The following is a 20,000-nucleotide window of genomic DNA, read 5'->3' as shown; positions in this document are numbered from 1 at the left end:
CTGCCATGAAGAAGGGGGAGAAAAAGCTTGTTAGTGTTGACTATAAAGCTGTGTTTCATGTCAGGAAGAATGAGAGGAAGGGGGCAGGGGGGGATAAAAAGAAAAAAAAAATGAGGAGGCACCAGGCTGACAAAAGGAACACACCATGTACTGGGGCAGTGAGTACAGTCAAGCAGCACCAGTGGCACAGAAGCCTGCTGAGGGCACATGGAACACTTTACACATGTACTTGGACAGCTTTATTTCTTTGCCCTTTCTCTCCATTGCAGTAACTGCAGTAACTCAGCAACTTCAGTGAATGTTTGGGTTACACAGTACATTTTTAACATAATACCTTCTCAGTGCGTGCATTGTACGTATTTTCTGTATGTATCACAAAGAAGAGACTGTGTGCTAAAAAAAATTACGATATTTTCATAAAGCATCTGAATGACAGAATGCTAAAGGAATGCTTTGCCAGAGCTGTTGCTTCCATGTACTGACTGTAGCAGTGCTACATTTGAACTTGCAGGTGCTTACATTTAGGCTGTTTTGAAATCTATTGGCACCTGGCAGAGCTTATTCAGATACGTGCCACAAGCACTCCTTGAATGTGAGCAAATCAGGAAGGTGGATGGCTTAAGTGAATAAAAATAAATTCAGTGCTCCAAGCTGAGAACCACAGATTTTAAATCTTTCATGATATAGCTTGCCAAATTCATGTTTTTTTTCATTTGCGAGACCATAAAGATATTAGTTTAAAAAAAACAACAAAACAAAAAAAGTCAAAGGGGCAAGATTTTTTGGTTTTGGAGCTGAGAATTGTATTTTTAATTTTTTTTTTTTTTTTTTTTTAAACACAGTCAGAGTGAAGTTGCTGGATTACTTGTATCTGTTGCTGCTGCTGCTGCAAGGCTTGTTGTTGTTGCTGTTGTAAGGCAGAAGAGAGCTGGAGTCTCTGCTGAGGAAGGCTTTGCCCAGGTCTGTTCACGGCAGAGCCAAGCTGAGACAACACTAAGAAAGGAGAAGGGGAAAGCAGGCAGGTCAAAGAGGTCAGGTCGAGTTGGTCAGGGTCAGGGAAGGAAGACATAGGAATAGAGTGTCACAGGAAAGGGGGAACAACAGAATTAGTTTCAGAGTCAAATTGGAAACAGTGCAGAATCAAGTATACAAGATATACATACTCCTCGTTAGAACATAATTAGATTATGAAGTGCTTGTGGAGACACAAAGAGGTTTCTCGTAGTGGATGTTAAGCACACAGTTAAAGAAACATTCCTCAATGAAGTCTGGCATGGAAGTTACCTGTGTTTGCTTTTTGTATCAAGTGTGACTTATTTTCACGTGGTATTATGGATTTACTACACTTAACTGCCAAACAAAGCAGAAAAGCGCGTGCTTTGGAAGTCCAGCGTTTCTTGTATAATTCATGTGCCGATAATAAATAGTTAAGTTGTTTTGATCTAATGTAAGACTACTTTAAGACCAAACTTCATTTCAGTGTGAATTTATCAACATACACATGTAACTACAAAAGGAGGCTCAGCAAGCACATACCTGTGGCTTGAGGCTGCATAAAATTCCCTACTCCAGTCAGGTTAATTACAGCAGCTTGTTGGGCAGATAATGCCTGATCTTGATTGGATGGACCTTGGTCAGACCCCTAGCAAAAATGAAAAGCTTGATCCTTATTACCAAACTTTGGTATCAATGAATAAGTAAATAAAGCCAGTGTAAAGGCAAACTTTTGAAGTGCCATTTAAAACCATTTAATTCTACATCTTCCAGTGTGCGTAGATACAAGCTACAATGTAGTCACTATTAAAGTGGAACAGATGTCGAATGCCCCAAAACAGCTCTGTTTTGGCAGAAATGGTATTGTGCCCGTTACCCAGCAGAAGTCCCATGTATTTGTCAACTTCCCTGCAGTCAGCAGAGAGTACAGCTGATGGTTGTAATCTTAGGACAGTTTCCTGTCCCACTCCCAACCCCACAGACTTCAGGTGACACCTGAAACCATCCATGTGCAAAGTCCTCATCAGTCAAAATGTGAGAAGTCTGAAACTTACATTCACATGCTCATATTGTGCCACACACTCCTTAATTTCATAAAAAATACAAACCCTGCTTTTAAAATCTTATTTTCAGAACAGAGTAGTTCTCACAGTAGTCACTCAAGTGGAATTCGTGGAGTCTGATCTAGTGTCCACTGACGTCAAAGGGTACTGAATTATGACCTCTTCTAGAACTTAAATTATACATTGATTCATAAGGTGGGGAAAGAAAGTGTTATTATGTAATTCAAGCAAACTGCATGGCTTATTAGTCAGGAAAAAAAAAAAAAACAAAAGAAAAAACCGCAAAAGAACAGCTTTTGAGCTGCTGCATTTCCAGGAGTTGCAATGCTTCTTTAGAATAACCATATGAAATAATGCCACTAAGATCTAGGTAAACTTGACCAAGCACATTAAAAAGATGATGACATCTCAATGAAGATGACTAAGGAAGACTTAAAAAGTCATAGAACCAACACTTGGGGGAAAACCCTAAGTATGAGACAAGAATGTGTATATTCTGTTGGCAGCACAGAAAATTTTGGGTCTTTTTGGGCTTGGGTTTTTTCCACTAAGCACTTGGATTACAGCACTGTGAACGCATACGTTCTTGTCCTTAGTGAAAGCTAAGGAATCTAGTATTCCTAATAGCTCATTTTAGCTAATGACCCTGGTCTATAAAGTGTGGTAAGAGAGAAGTTCCTTAGGGCAAGTTAGCCAATGCAGAGATTGATTTCCTCCAGAAGAACTTTTTGCCACAAGAAGGAGTAGGCTTACGTCAGCCCTTTTGTAAACACCCTTGAAGTTCAATGTCTAGAAAATAAAACCCAATAGTACAGGTGTGCATGACTTTTTTTAGCAATTCAACTAGTAACTGACACTTGGATTCTGAGAACAAATCTGAAAGTTTCCCATTAAACTGTCCTGCATTCCAGAACAAGGCCTGTGACACAGGAGACTATACACCATAAAAACATTCGAAAGAGGCATCTTATTTATGGACAGCCTACAGTAGCACAAGCAAAATTGTTAGGACAAACTGAGTATCCAGTAGAGACTATTTGGTAAACAGAAGTCTTGCATGTCTGGGAAAACAAAAGATAAAGAACACAAAAGCAGAGCAGCTGGTTTTCCCAAATTGCTGCATTTGTGCTGCTAAAGATTTTTAGGCGCAGGCAGAACCAACCACTCAAAATCTGTCGTTTTGAGAACAGACAGATTGGTCTCTATCAAGACTAGACTTCCTTCAGTGATTAAAGCCTTTAACACTAATTGCAGGCAGCAGTAGAGCAAATGTTCTAAGATTACAGCTTTAAAGCCAACTGATACTTTCTCTGGTGCAAAGAGAACAATTCTGCTGAACTACAGCAGTGAGGATCGTAAGGCAACTAACAGCAGTGTAAGAAGTTTTAGTTACTATGCAGTAATGTGGACTGTGTTTTTTCTCCGTTCACCTGATGTATCTGCTAGTTATGACAAACAGGACAACACTAAGCTGATTTTACACCACTTGTACAGTGGGCTGGCTCTCTTCATGCTAGAGTTAGACAATGGTTAGCCAGTTGTTTTGTTACAGCTCTTCTATACAGGATATAAATAAAGGAGTATAACCCAGGCTCCAGCCATGGCAACAAAGCCACTGAGTCTCCGCAGTTTGAGAAGGTTTTGCAGGAAGACTTCCCTCCCCTTCTGCTTCACATCTGTTGGGTAAAGACTCATTTACTTGTGGAGATGGGGAGAATAAGAGAAACTTTCATCCACGCACCCCAGACTGAGGGCTGTTAGCACAGACCTGTTCTCCCTGTTGCTGAGGCCTACAGGTTGTAGGCTGCTGAGATTGTGGCTGTGGAGAAAACTGTGACAGCTGCTGCTCCTGCTGGAGTGGGTTAAAAATACATGAACCACCTGGAAGCTGTTGAAGATTAAAACAAAAAGCACACTTCAACCACACTGCTGAGTTTCCCCACTGTCCGAGGATGAACATGACATCGATAATGACCTCCTCCTTGGAGGTTTTTTTGTTTGTTTGTTTAAATCCTTTAAAATGAATCAGTTTACAATTGCTGTTGTTTGTGAAAAAGCCTTATGCTCAGAAAACAAACCTGCATTAAATTATAGCAAGGTATTTCCACAGGAAAATACATTTTTATTATTCTAATTAAAATAGTAGAGATTGTACTGATACTGGAATTGTAAAGGCTAGTCTTCAAAAGCACTGTACATTATTTTCACTTTCAAAATATTCCACTGAATTTTAATAGATGCTTCCCATCAACAAGCTGCAAGGTCTGATGCAGAAAAACATGAAACAAGTCTTGATTCCTCTCCCTTACCCCAGCTTTAATTGCACTGATTTCAGCCAAACTATTCTTGGCTTATATGAATGGCAGAGGTAGCTTGAAAGGTTGTATTTGTGTGATTTAATTTTATAGAAAAGCTCTACTCTGGCATAACTGCCTCCTGTGCCTGCCCTTTTCCATGTTTCTGGAGTGTGTACAGAAGTTGGAGGAGGAAGTAGCAAAGCTACAGCTGATCTTTTACTGGTATTAATTTTTTGAAGCATGGTGCAACATCTGTGGAACACTGAAGCTGCAATTCCACACCTGTAACTTGCAGCTGACTTCAAGATCCAGGAACTCCAGATGGTTCCACAAACACTCCCTGTTCTGCTTTTAGATGGAGCTCTGACAATAAGCAACTTTTGCGCATGTTTCTATCTGTATGTATGCTTAGTGGAAAGAAAACATTTACAGACCTTCTAAACTCCCTATCTTACATGAACTTCTATTTGCATTACCAGAAGCTCTTTAAAGCCATTATTGCACCTACCTGTGCATGTTGAGCTCGACTTTTAAGCGTTATATGTGTAACCCGAGTGATTCTACTGTACTGTTTCGTACTTCTAAAATAATAACTTCAGTTTAAAGAATGATTTGCAATAAAAGCTTAAGCAAATCCTGAAAATAGAAGTTTGTATTTTAGGATTAATCTCTTGAATTCAAATGTCTGCATTTTTAGATTGTTACTGAGAACTAGCTGCTTTGTTGTGAGCTAGGAATATAATTTCCACCTGATTTCTTTATGGAAGTAGCTTTTTCTCTTATTCCAAGCATTTTAAATAAGCAATTAAAATTTGCAGTAAAGGGTCTGTCTGATCAACTGGCTTCAAAGATCTGTGGGGGGCAATGCAGTAAGCAGCACTAAACATATCTCTAAAGAAATATAAGAAATTATCATTATTATTGTGTCCAAGTGTATCAATTACCTGTAGAAGATTTAAGGGCCGAAGATTTGATGCATTTTTCAAACCAAAGGGGCTGCCTGTTAAAGAAAACATCTTTTTATTAGTAGGAAGTCTTTACTTAATTATATATGTGTATTGCAATTAATACACCTTTCCACTGGGATTATTTCTAAACATTTGGAAGTTGGAAAAATGGCAAGTGTAAATTTTATACTTAATACAATGCTGCATTTTCCATAATGTTGGTAAGTTCATAATTATCCAGATTCAAAGTTAAAGAGAGCTGACTAAACAGAAAGAAATCTGTATCGCTACTAAACACTGTACCCTGTAACCTATAACCTGTTAATGCATTTACACAAAGGTGAATGTGGATAATATCACAGCAGTTATTCTTCAGTGATTCTTTTGGCTTTAAAAAGTTTTACTGTTTGTACAGTAAATCCAGAAATGTCCAAGGGCTCAATGAAGTAACAGGCTCTCAGTTTCTCAATCATTAACAGAAAACAATCCCACCCAAAAATCTCAGCAACTGCCCACCCCCCCAAGGGCTTCTGGCAAGACATCTGACTTCTAGAGCTTTTGGCATTATTCCACATGGCACTCTTCAAAGCTATGCTAAAAGAAGATGTACGTGTAGTAAGCTCTGAGGTGGATATAGGACCAGTACAAACGCTCCAGTAAAACAGTGGCTGTCAAACAGAACCCCCAGAGGCTTTCCACGGACCTAGCTCAGCTCACTACTCCCATCTGTTATGTAGGCGGCAGCATTGCACGTAAAAATCTGTGACACCGAACTGGTAAAGGTTGACAGTGCTTGAAAGGACAGAATCAGAATTAAAAGCAATCCTAGTGAATCGAAGAAAGGGTCCAAAATTCAACAACATAGAACTAAAAAAAGACAAACGAACAAGTATAAAATTGTGAGTAACTAGCTTTGTGTCTATACAGCAAGAAAGGACATGAGAAGTTACAGTAGGTCACAAACATATCCAAGTCATCCATATCACAAACTACAGAACACACAAAAGAAAAGAACCTCTTCACACAATTTACATTTATAAAACTCACTGTCAAAAGATGCCATAGATTCCAAAAATATGAACAGGTTCAAAACCCAATTAGATAAATCCACAGACTAGAAGTCTAGCATGGGACATTAAGCATAAAGATCCACGCGGATAGTCTTCAGCTGAGAAAGTCTCAAAGCTGCAGATTGCCAGAAGAGGTACACTTGCATACAAGGGATGTTTCACTTCACACTTTTGCCTCATCTTAAACTCTCTCCTAAGTATCCTCTAGCTGCAACTGTCAGGGACAGAATATAAACTGGATGGATTTTGGCCTAAACCAGTAAAGCCATTCTTATGTTAATGTAATGCTGTTGCAAAAAATACAGATAAAAAATAGGCAGACCTCATTTGGGGAAATGTTAACAGGCATGTTGTGAAAGAGATGAGATGCATTTATTCTGCTGTGCTCCACAGTGGTAAATCAGCCAAGCTCAGGCTTGTGTCCAGTTTTGGTTATCACATTTTAAGAAGGATGTAAGCAAATTGGACAGTCTAGAAGAGAGTGACAGGATTATGAAAGGTTTGAAAAATACGACCTATCAGAAAGAGAAGACAAATGTGGGACATGACAGCATGTTTGATACTTAGAAGGTAAAGAGAAAGGGTGAACAACTATTTTTCATGTCTTCAAGGAATAGGAGAAAAAAAATAATTTAATTCGCAATTAAGGAGATGCATTGTAATTAGGAAGAAACATTTTGTACAGATAATGAACTACTCCAAACAGCTACCAAGGAAGATGGGAATCTTTAGTGAAGGTATTTAAAGACAGTTTGGATAAACATTGGTTCAGTATGGTTTAGATAGATTCGACTGTCTCAGTGTAAGGGATGGAAATCTTGAAGTCTCTTCTATCATTCTGATTCCATAACCATACATTAGGGTTTTTTTCTTTATTATATGTTCAGAAAAAATAAACTAAGAATTTAAATCCTGCTTTAATGAATACTGAGGCACACAGATTTATATAGATATATTTGAAGGCAATAAGGAACTAATTAATTGTCCTACTAGAATAAAGCAGTACCAGTGACAGAATAAAATGCCCTGCACATTTAAAAAGTGAGGCCTCTTTCTACATTCAGTCATGCCTTTTTTTCTGGCAGTCATCATTATCAAAGTTGCATTTGAATTTAGAGTTTCTCTCAAAATTCCTACTGTGCATACCAAACAATCTAGGTTGAGAGTAAGTTTCCCCAGTCTAGCTCCTCAAAAAAAAAAAAAAAAAAAAAAAATCAAACAAACAATCTCAAACATAGCCTACACTTTGAATGCAAAAATACGCATGTTGTTCCTGAGCTCCAGCCATCAACAATACACAACCTATTCACACAATGGCCACTTTCGTCCATTGTTCTCACAGTATGTTTTCACACTGTCCCTATCTGAAGGGTGGCTTTTCAACTTATTCACACTAACCTGCTTGAGAGGCAGACTGCATTGCAGCAGGCAGCGCACTTGGTACCAGACCTGATGGTAAAATGCCACTCAGATTTATACCTGCAGGGGCTATGGCACCAGTGTTGCACCCCAACATAGGGTTTGAACCACTCATCAGTGTCTGTGCTCCACTGTAGAAGAGGAAAGACAACACATCAAACCCAAGTGGTACAAGTAAATGTAAGTAAATAAATTTTTGCCCTCTGTCTCATGATGAGTAAATCAATTGTTTGCTGTAAATGGGATTATGGATAAAGCATCAAGGCAGCTTTAAAAATTGTTATGCCTAGGGCATAACAAATACATAAATCCACATTCTCGGCAAATACATGTTTTTTTCTTGGGTATAATCTATGGAAAATAAAACACAATTTTTTTTTTATTCTAGGAATACTGAAAGATCAACAGTCTTCAAAACAGTTGTACTATCATAACAAAAAGTTAAGGAACAGGTTTGTGTTTTCTTTTTGCACCATTAAAAAAAATCTAATTAATCAATAGTGATCAACTGCTGAAGACCTTGGATGAGTAACTCAAGTGTCTGACACTTGCATTGAAGCGCACTATGTGTCTTGCACTGACCATCTTATATTGATCACAATTTCATTTAGCCTAAAAAGCAGTTCATGTTATACCACACAATCTATTCTTGACAGCAGCATTTATTTTTTTTTAAACCACAAAATGAGTTTTAAGAATCAAATAATGTTTAACCTCAATGTTTGATTAAATTGTTAGAAAACGGATTTGTTGTTTTCTTGTATTTTACATATAACCTTTCATTCACAGACACCTTAATATCAAATCTCTTTCCATTTTTCATTTAGAGTGTTCTGCATATGATATTCCACCTCCTCTCTGATTAACAAAAAATGTTTTCAAACTTAAAGGGCAAAACCTCAGAAATCACTTAAACTGATGTTAAGCCTTATGAAATTAAAATGTATGCATCCAAAAAGCTGAAAGCAATAAAGGTCTTTAATAGACCTTTCCAATATTCTGATAGCAGATGCCTTATATTTGAGAAATACAGGTAGTTTCTGGTGGCTCATCACTTCATAATTACAAAGGGAATGATCTTTTTGTATTGCAGATCCTGAAAAATATCTATCCTAATGGATGCTGGACAGTCCTGTACCACTCCCACTCTCCCCACCGCACCGCCCCAACAACCAACCCACCCAGGGCAAATTAAGAAACCATCACAACAAAAAAAACTTACCACACAGAGCCCACTACATTGATGAAGTTAAGTCCTGCAGGGTTTGCCATGACCTGGGTGGAGGTTGTTCCTGTAGTAATGGATGTTACCATGGTGGAAAGAGGAATAGTCATTACAGGCAGTGCCTGGCTCAGAGACATTTGCTGCTGAGCAAACGGGGTTAACAAAGTGGGCTGAGGGGTGAAGCCTGAATCTTGGGGAGTAGGGGTGGCAGAAGGGGTAATAGGAGTTGAGCTCTGAGCATCAGGAGGGTGTGGGGTCGATGAAGGGGTGTTGGTTGGAGTAGGAGTAGATGGTTTAGGAGTTCCAGACCCTGCTCATTGAGAAAAATAAAAAGTGCTAGTTTGTTATAAAAGGCCAGTCCTTTTGGTATAATAAGGTTAATGGAATCTTATTTAGCACTGACAATTTGTTCCACTTTTTAGGCTGCAAGTGTTAATATCTACACGACACGAGTGCTGCAGCACACGGTCCTTGTTAAGGATGCAGTATAATCACACAGAAAACCCATTCTCCATGGTTAATTCCTTAAGCCATACACCGGTTTGTATCCTCCATTAAGTCCTTCCATAATTTATCATACATTGAGTCACGACTCCATTCAGAAATACTTAAATCAAAGTAAAACAATTTCTTAGTGACCAGTTTAACCTAATTAATGTTTTCCCTAAAATGTTAAACATATAGTCTAGATGCACTGCCTGCACAATAGCATCGTGTTAAAAACATATCATGGAAAACAACAGATTCAACAAAGAACACATACTATCTCAATAATGATGAGGTTAATCTAAATTTCAGATAGCTAAGCTCCCATTTGCCAAATTTTGATCAAATAAAAATATTTTTTTTAATATTTGAGAACCAGAGGATAATACTGCATCTTTAAAAGTTGCTGTGTAATTCCTTCTGCTTAAATGTAGCATGTATAGCTATATTTGTTGTGGATGCAGTAAGCACAGTCATCAATAGAAAAACAAAACAGAAACCCCCAAAAGCTTGAGGTGTTTCTTTATTTTTCTTTTTTTTTTTTTTTAGCTTTCATGTCCTGCAGAAAGAAAGGAAATAAATGTGGATGTCCAGCTGTTGTGACCAGACCCTTAAAGTAACAACTGTGTGCAGCAGATTTACACAATTCATAGCACTAACATAAAAAAACAGTAAATATGTTAGAAGAAAACTTTTATAAGTTTTCTTTTTTTCTTTGTGCAAAACAAGAAGGCAGAAAAGTTACACCTTTTGAGCTATCCAGATTTTAAATTATTTAATGCAAAAAGCATAATACTGTGCAGGATACTGGAATGTGCAGTATACAATTATTCATAAAAAAATGAAAAACTGCAGCTATGACTTCTCTTTGTACAAATCTGTTCACGACATGTCTCAAGACGCATACATATTTTTAAAAATGTTTATGGTCTATAGCTATGATTACAATGATCCTGTCAGTGTTAATGAAAATACTTAAACTAGGATGACACTTATTATTGAAATTTACATTAACACCTGAGAATATGGTGCTATCATCACCAGCATCACCACCACACTTGCAATCAGCAATGATTTGTAAAACAGTGTAGGAGTGTTTTAAAAAAATCATCTTATCGTTTATTGTATCACCACCTTGGGACTGATCAGATTATATACATACATAGAGATACAACTGCACCAGCTCCTATAACATTTAAAAAACCAGATGCTTAAATTATGTAAAGGCAAACTGATCTAACATACTGTTTTTACACTGGAGGAAAAAAAATCTACACTTTGGAATTTTATCTCATCACATCATCTACCAGCCTTTCAGAAATGAGGAGATCATACTAATTGCATAAAAGGTATTAAAACGTATACACAGAGGGTGCATACATATATACAGAAAAAACGAACACAGTTACAATAAACATAAAATACATACAGTGAACAAGAGACCTGCCTAGAGCTGCACAACTTATACAATTTAGGGTACACTATACACTTAAGTTTCATCATTCCACAGGTTAAGAAGTTTATCTCGGGAAGCATTTATGCAAAAGCCTAAGATTTAATGGAGAATTTAGGTCGTGACTCACTTTGTGAAGAGCTCGCAGGAGACATGGCAGCTGGAGAGAGCATGCTAACTTGATTAAGATCCATAGATTGTTTCCGAGAAAGACCAGGAGGCTTAGAGGAAGGAGGAGGAGGAGGCGTTGGGGATTTTAGATGGCCACTTGACTGTTGTGGACTAAAAATATTACCTGAAAAAACATAATTAAAATACATTATTGTTCTGTGAGTACATGTTAACTTGAATATTTGTTAGGATACAATTTTGTGAACAATATAATCAGAAATAAAAAAAATACTCTCTTCACATATAAGATACTGATTTTTTAAATTAAATCTTTACTAAAGGGATATCATGTAATTTTACAACAGGCAGAACACATAAAAAGGAGACGCCTGAGTCAATAAATAATTACCTGAAGAGCTACTTCCTGAACTTGAAGGTAATTTGATTGGAGGAGGTCGGTGTTTTACACCTTTCCCCAATACTGAAGACTGAACAGAGCCTGATATACTTTCTGGCTGCTAGGAGGAAAGAGAAATTAACACTACCACAGCAATAATGTGAGCTTCCACATATTTGACAGAAAAGACAATTCAATTAATTTGTATTAGACTTCAAGACTGTTACAAAGTTATCTTCAAACATTTCAGATTTTTATTTATTTATTTTAAAAACATAACCTATGACCAAGTCTCTTGAGATAAAATGGTTACCATCAAGCAGCAGCTTGCAAATGCTGGTAAAATTTAAACCAAGCAAAAAAAAAATTAAAAAAATGTAAGGAGTTTCACTTGTCTCCACAATTGTGACATCCTTCTCGGTAATTTTCACGAATGCAAGAGTGACAGATGCACTTTAAATAAAAGGACAATTTGGTCTTACTTGAAAAATTACATAATTTCATTCATTTACCATCTGTATATATCTGCCATTTCCAACCAAGATGGATTTAAAGAACAGGATCAGACTTCCTGGTTCTGGGAACAGGAATTTAAATACATTCAGGAAAATCCTGAATGCACAGAAATCAATACACATTTTCCCATTGACTGCAGTGGGATCAGAACTTCACTAATCTTTTTAGAGGAAAGGTGCTCCCTTCTTGTTTGTTCTTATAGCCTACTTATAAGGCTGTTTGAACGCAAATTAACTTCAGCTAATCAAGTCTGTAGTTCTCAGCCACTCACAACATACCCTAAATCCATAATTCCAATAGCCGACACCGTCAGAAGACTCAACAGTGAAACATGTTTACAGTTATGGTCTATATCTTTTTACCTACAAAGCAGGTATCCCATAAATGAAAGTAACGCCTAAAACATACAGTCCACAAACTGCTGAAACTAGAAAATGAGGCTGTCAATATAGTGAATGGAATACTTCAATGCAGGAGCCAAAATCAGATGTGCATGGGCTAACAAATCGGAGCATTCAGGATTATGCAGAAATCAACCTTTTTGGAGAGCTGAGCTTCCACTGATTCTCAGTAATAAGAGACACACCCTCTACAAGCTTTTAATTGCTTGCTTATAAAAAAAGAAACTTTTGAAGAAAATTGAGGGCTGTCTTTCTCTTCTACTATTAAAATCTGCTTTCATCATTCTGAAAATAAAGACTAATGCCCCATTCAAAGGGGGACTAGATCATTAAATACAGTAACCTGAGTAACCTTCATCCAGCTTTCAGTGGGGGCTTGGACAGCCAGACAAGATGACTTCCAGAAGTACCCTCCCACCTTAAGTTATTCTACAATTTTAATATATATACACACACACGCACGCATATACATATATATACACACATGTGCATGCATATATCTGCACATGTATACAAACATACAGAAACGTGCATATTGCTTTCTGCAACTGCTGGCCTCTGCATGCTGTTCTTCTGGCAGATACCAAGAACTACCTCTTTCAGAACAATGTTGTTGCAGTTTAACAGTAGGTATTTAGGGGAAAGATGTAGCACAGGAAATAGCCCAATGGATACAAAATTAATTTGCCAGTTGGAGCCTAAATACAGGTCAACACTGAGTACTGAATCTGACCAAGAAAGCCAGAAGAAACAAGCAGGCAATGCCAACAGGCATGAGAACATGGCAATGCAGGAATTTCTGCTGGACGTGTGCATGCAAACATAGGCACATTAAAGTTTTTGGTGTTGTTTTTTTGGTGTGGATTTGTTTCTGTTTGTTTGTTTTTTGGTTTTTGGTTTTTTTTTTTTTAAATTTCCTCTTCAAATTCAAGAGAAAATTTTAATTATTTCTAACAGTAAAAGAAGAGAAGTTCAGCTACTACATCTGCTTCTATGTTTACTGACCTGTAAAATAAAACGCATAGCTGCATTGTGTACTGTACTGCTCTGTGCAAGGTTCATCTGAACAGGGGAAAATGCTACAAAACAACCTTGGAGCTAACTAAACTATACACAGCAGGGGGAAGAGACATGGCTAAAATACACAACATTTGAACAATGAAAATAAAAGTGCTTTCCTCTAGCTTTTCCAATATACTCACATTGAATGATTATGACAATAAAGCATTTAAAAGTTCATTCAGAATGAAATTTTTAGGTTATTTTACTTTTAAATGTGGATAGCAAAAATTATTCTAATAATTCAATAATCAAGTGCAAATAAAAAAAAATGTATGGCTCAAACTCACTTCCATTTCCTTCCCTGGAGAAAGATGACTAAGATTGACTGATCCACCTGAATTATGAAACATTTTCACAGGACATTTAGCTTCACTTTGTACTAACTCCTGATACTGGTTCACCACTCTGAAACAAACAATGAGGACATAAAGGGATTAAGAACTTTGAACTTCTAAAGTAGATACGTACGTGTAAACACATAATTGTATACGTTACATAGTCATGTATTTCATACATAAGTATCTATATAAAATAGAGATGCACATATATAAAACATATCTATATCTCTATATATCTTTCTACTTTATGTTCCTGGTCTCTTCTTAGATTTATTCCTGTTTAACTTTTCTTTTAACCACTGTCTTTTTCTAATACAAAATACAGTTTAAGAAACAAGTTTAATAAACACTTTTGGATGAATTGTGCAAAACAGTAGACAGAACAGTTCCCTTCCCAAAAGCAACTGCAGTTCTTTGGGATGTCAGTCAATGGGAATCCCATTCCCTTCACAGGGGTCCAGAATCTTTTCTAAAGCTGTGTCCTCTGCTTATGCTCCCTGTGGAACAGTCGACCCTCCTTTAACTTGAGGTCCATGTCAGATGAGGACTCTGAAAGCAAGGGCTGAACTAAGCGGTCCATACTGAATGTACATCCAAGAACCAGTCATCACAGCAAAAAGTCATCACTCTTTGAGCACCAGGACAGCCAGGTCTTATTCTATAAGACTAATGAGCAGTGATGTATCCAGGAATTTAAAGGATCAATAGCATCAGGCAAACAATTTTAAAATACTGTTCTACCAAATCAAATACTACATGTCAACTAATCTGAGAGAACTAAGTTGAGGGAATACTTCACAAACATGAGCAGAATATACAAAGTGACCTTGCAGACTTGAAAATCAAGCTGAAGACCTGTTGTCACTTAAACTCAAGCAGACCGATCCTCAACGAAAAACTGCTGGAACATTTCGATTAGCTTACACCTAAATGCGTTGATCTACACTTTATTTTGGTGCAGCACTAATTAAACATGCTGTTACATGACTAATGCAGACATAAGCAAGGGCCCCAGGATACATGGCAGAGGAAAGGGTGCAGTATACTTTTTTCAGCAATTAGACTGCCTTAAAGTTACAGTGAAATCAGAGTATTAAAACACTATGTACTCAAAAAGGTGGTCCTGCCCTCCTTCCTCCTCTGCTGTTTCTTCTTGTCCTAGTCCCTGAAACCCAACTGCTTATTCTGATAGAAGGATTTGTGCAACCCAGCAAGAAACATGATCAGGAAATCAATCCCAGTTAAAAACTAGACCCCTCCATTATTGTTGTTTTAGTTTTCAGCCAAGCAATCCCCCAATTCAGCTTACAGCACAAACAGCAAAAGTATCTATCAGCACAAAGGAGGCAGGAGAGAATATAAGCAAAGACTTGCTTGATCAAAGTTATCTATTGGAACAAAGAACATGATTACTGATTTTTGACCAAATCAAGGACTCATCTCTCTGCCAGGCACATAAGAAGAGGGTGTAGTAGAGTAAGAGCTATGGCATGTACATCACCTCAAAGTCTCCTACAAAGGCACAAAACCTTCATAGAAACACAGCTATCTAATGTGATGTGCATTGACAAACATCTGGAGAAATACTTACAGTTATCCCAGAATTGCTACTCATAATCATTCTACAACTAAAATATAGTGGAAAACTGTTTTGTTACTTGCTTCTCTGAGAAAGCTGAATCAAGTAATGCGCAACACACAAAAATAAGTTGCATATATCGAAGTCCTAGATTACACTTAAAGTTCAAATGAACAACTTCTGTGATTGCCAATTTACCATACAAAATGTCAAGATGAAATTCCTGCTAAGTGCTCTCAGAATTTTATTACTACCTGTGCAATCAAGAAAAATTGTGCAAATAACTGAAACAACACACTTCAAATTTAGATAGTGGGATAAACTGTATTGACATACTTGCTTTCCTCTATTCTTCCTTGCTTGTCAAATATAGAAACTGCACACTATATCCTAATTCTTGTTATGATGATTAATTCCTCTTATTTTCCTCATCTGTTCTGCACCTGCATCCATAACATTAGCAGTCATAATGGCTAAAAGGAACAAAATTCATTATTTGACATCAAGCCAAATGGTTGTACATACTATATTAATTTACCTTTCAGCATCAGTCTTCGAACCAATAAGGAACCTAAAATATAAAACGTATAATACATTTTCAGTCATTAATTGGACTAAAAGAACATATTTTTATAATCACAAAAAACTTTGAACGAATGTCAATGCTGCTCTTTTTTTCAGACCTGCTGAAAATACAAGAGATAACATATCCATTTAACAGACTGGGTATTATTTAGTACTTGAAATACAAACTTGGCTTCATAACTATATATACAATATACACACATGGTCTAATATGGTCTCCTTTAAGAGTAAATTACCTACAAATTAAGAGGCAGAATATGAAAGTTTTGCATTTTTTACTTTCAAATAATGGAAGTAACTGCTACAGAATTGCTACTGTAAAAAGTACAAGAGAAAAGTTACATATAAATCAACATATCAATATCCTAACGCTGAAATATAAACCTAAGTGTCATAACCAGCCCTATCTGTAATATTTTAAGAAACACTTAGTTTCCATTGTTTGATTTCACTTACGCAAATTCTGATCCCTCATGATTTTCCAGAACTCCTAAATAAGCATTTCTCTTTTGCATAATACCTGTGGCTTGCAAACTTATTACTTCAGTGATTTTTTTTTTTTGTAAACACTACAGACCTCTGATTCTCTAGCTCAAAAAAAATAAATCATTGTTTTATTTTACAGCAGAACAACAAAAACGTCTTCTGCACCTTTCACTTCATATGACATACTTTTCTAAGGAGGAAGTATCCAAACTTTGATGAACTTTAACTGGCAATGTCTTAACAATAATGGACTAGAGCAGTGATTTCCAAAAAACACCAGGTATCTAGCACCTATAAATCTTTTTAGTTCCCAGCCTTATTACACAACTGTAAGCTAGCACTGCTGTTCTAGGAAGATCAGTACTAAGTACGTGTGCTGGTTTTGACTGGAGTAGAGTTAATTCTCTCCACAGTAGCTAGCATGGGGCTGTGTTTTGGATTTGTGCTGAAAAGAGCGTTGATAACACAGGGATGTTTTTGTTACTGCTGAGCAGTGCTTACACAGAGCCAAGGGCTTTTCTGCTTCTCCCCCCACCCCACCAGTGAGCAGGCTGGGGGGGGCACAAGGAGTTGGGGGGGACACAGCCAGGACAGCTGACCCCGACTGACCCGGGGGATATTCCAGACCATATGACATCATGTGCAGTATATAAAGCTGGGGGAAGAAGAAGGAAGGGGGGGACGTTTGGAGCGATGGCGTTTGTCTTCCCAAGTCACCGTTAGGCGTGATGGAGCCCTGCTGTCCTGGGGATGGCTGAACACCTGCCTGCCCGTGGAAAGCAGGGAATGAATTCCTTGGTTTGCTTTCCTTGCGTGTGTGGCTTTTGCTTTGCCTATTAAGCTGTCTTTATCTCAGCCCACAGGTTTTCTCACTTTTACCCTTCCCACTCTCTCCCTGATCCCACCGCAGGGGGGCAGGGAGCGAGAGAGTGGCCATGTGGTGCTTCGTTTCCAGCTGGGGTTAAACCATAACAGGATGGAAAAAAAACAGTATATAGCTCAGTCTAGGGATAAAACATCCTAAGTATTAAGAAGATTTTAAGATTTTAATAAAAAATAAGATAGGAATTATATACTAGACAATAAAAATAGCTTTCATTAACAGAACTAAAGTTTGCTCAGGCTCACTGCTTCTTGCCTTAATGAAATTTATTGCGTCTACTCTGCTGCACAGGTTCTTCCATGCAAAGAATCTGGTACACACAACAAAGAGCCAAGAACAGAGAATCTTTGTAGAACCACAGCTAACAACAGCAGATTCAAAACAATTCAAAATTATGAAGCTTCTGAGGATGTCATGTTTTTCTTCACTGTTTATTTAGCCTAAATTTCTCTGCATAAGGGTAAACATAACATAATCAAGTCTTAGGTTTTCACAGCATCAGGCAAATTTTGAGAACAATCAAAATTATGAGTAATACTGAAAAAGAGTGCTAACCATGTTTCATGGTGTCTCCACAATTTGAGTGGGTTGCATTTTTTTGTTGTTTTTTCCCCCCAATATATCTTTAATGTAAAAGAACATGCAGATTTAACATAAAAGTATATTTAAGATACAGTTGCTTGAACACATTTTGGTTTGGGTTTTTTGTTAAAAAAATGTTAGGTTCATTAGCTGAATTTTTCACACAAAGCTCTTAAATCCGAATTCTAGCTCTGGAGTATTTTTATGACTGAAAATGGTAAGTAATGTTTGTCTTCCTTCATCTATCAGATCACAGTACAGTTTAAAAGAACATGTAACTTACTGTGATGGAGTTAATAGGTTGTCATTTTCCTCATCACCTTTGAGTGTCTGAATTTTACCATAGTACAAGGGATTGCCAAGAGACTGAAAAATGGTCAGTTTTGTTTTTTGAAGCTGATTACCAACTTCACATTCAAACACATAATCATCTTTTATTTCCTAAAAAGAAGAAAATAACCAAATAAGTATTAAACAAGTGATAACAGAAACAGCTAGTAAAATATGCCAGTTCTATACAATACAGCAGGAAACACTCTATAAGAAAGGTAAGTAATACTCTCTATCAAGCAGTGCATTATCTAAAATGAAAGTGATTTGAGAGGAAGTTATCTAAAGGGATGAGAGGAAAAACAGTTTATCATCTCTTAAAAATACAAAAATTTTGCAAACCCTAAACAATTATGTTACATATGGAAAGGCAGACTGGGTAAACATATATAGAAACAGTTTTACATAAGTTATGACAATGCAAAAAAAATGTTCCAAGTAAAATGTTAGAGATTAAGATTAAGTTATATGGGAAAATATTACTTTTGCTAACATGAACTACAAAGACATCATGATAGATGCTGTTAATAAAGATAGTATCTTGCCTCCAAAATTACAAAGAGTTAATGAATTTATTTATAGCTAATTATATCAAATGACTACTTCTTACTAAATCATGTAATTTGTTCCAAAAATCTTAAGGTTCAACTTAAACATTGCAGAAAGAGCTTTTTGTAAGAGGTATTTAATATTACTTAATCTCTTTCCAAATTTAACATTTTTATTTTAACAGAAGCTCTTTTCCATCAATCTGAATATCTGATTAAGAAAGCAATCTCTTGAGCGGGGCACTGCTTCCTGTAAATTATTATGCTTTTTTTACTATACAGTGACGGCACACGTTACTTGGGAGATTAAAGTTGCTTTTCCTTGTATTTCTGAAAAACCTGAGGAAATTACAAGACTGATCACATGCATACTGCACTGCATGAAATTACAAGTATCTGTGGTAATCTTTCTGTGTCTATATAACACATGGAAGATTAATTAAATTGGGGGAGGGAAGCTTATTCTTACATTCCTCTGATTTTGTTGAAATAAGAGGCATTTTAACTAGAGACAGAGAAGTTTGGCCAAAGGTCTAAACTACTCACATGTGCTGGCCAGACAGTTGGTTGAGAGTCATCAGGCTTGATAGACTTTTCCACTTTGGCATATTTTTCCACCTTAAAGAAAATGGAGGTATCAGAAAAGAAAGAACAGTAGTCATATTGGGCCAGAGTTAAAGTCAATCTAGTACAGTTCCTTTTTTTTTTTTTTTAACAGTGGCTAACATGACAGTCTTAAAAAGTAAGTGCAACAAACAGACAAGGATAGCCTGATACTTTGTATACTGTCCCCTCTTTGTGTTATGCATTCAGGAAAAGTAAACTGGATAACCTCCAGAACTTCACATTTATTCTGTTACACCATATTTGCTATGTTAACCTTAACAAAAAGGTGTGAAACATGGCTTAAGACTACAGATTGAAATCACTGCCTGCAATGTGGAATCATTAAGAAATTTCACAATACCAGTAACTCCTAAAGACTCTGATTAGGTCAGATACAACACTGTTGAAGTGCAAAGAGAGAGAAGGTTTGTACAAACTTACAGCATCACCATTTCATGTGTAATGTGCACTCTTCCCAGCCCTATTAAGTCCAAAGCTACAATCTTGTCTAGTCTACCGAGTCCCTTCTGTATGCTAGTAGTGCATGTTTTGGCAGTGCCATAAACCAAGAATGTGACTGTCCCTGAGAGAAGAATGCACACAGGGTGATCAGAAGAATTCC

The 20,000-nt window shown here is 36.9% G+C and overlaps 1 protein-coding gene across 20 annotated transcripts in view; it reads right to left on the bottom strand.

Moving 5' to 3' along the window:
* SUPT20H (SPT20 homolog, SAGA complex component) overlaps positions 1-20,000 on the bottom strand; it is a 36,680-nt gene that overhangs the window by 524 nt on the left and 16,156 nt on the right. For 3 of the 20 annotated variants that reach the window (XM_069807952.1, XM_069807953.1, XM_069807960.1), the window contains exons 13-23: positions 19,319-19,390; positions 18,178-18,335; positions 15,897-15,929; positions 13,729-13,846; positions 11,475-11,583; positions 11,085-11,249; positions 9,013-9,325; positions 7,770-7,921; positions 5,299-5,354; positions 3,826-3,945; positions 1,537-1,642 (exon numbers count right to left, since the gene is read on the bottom strand). In XM_069807952.1, coding sequence (XP_069664053.1) covers positions 1,537-1,642; positions 3,826-3,945; positions 5,299-5,354; positions 7,770-7,921; positions 9,013-9,325; positions 11,085-11,249; positions 11,475-11,583; positions 13,729-13,846; positions 15,897-15,929; positions 18,178-18,335; positions 19,319-19,390 — 1,402 coding nt within the window. Of the gene's footprint in view, positions 1-865; positions 994-1,536; positions 1,643-3,798; positions 3,946-5,298; positions 5,355-6,693; positions 6,843-7,769; positions 7,922-9,012; positions 9,326-11,084; positions 11,250-11,474; positions 11,584-13,728; positions 13,847-15,896; positions 15,930-18,177; positions 18,336-19,318; positions 19,391-20,000 lie in introns of those variants that run through there. The other 17 variants (XM_069807943.1, XM_069807945.1, XM_069807944.1 and 14 more) reach the window with 12 other exon arrangements.

The sequence above is a fragment of the Haliaeetus albicilla genome, chromosome 20 (genome assembly GCF_947461875.1).
Source record: "Haliaeetus albicilla chromosome 20, bHalAlb1.1, whole genome shotgun sequence".
Taxonomy (NCBI): domain Eukaryota; kingdom Metazoa; phylum Chordata; class Aves; order Accipitriformes; family Accipitridae; genus Haliaeetus; species Haliaeetus albicilla.
This window is presented reverse-complemented; position numbering and strand designations above follow the sequence as displayed.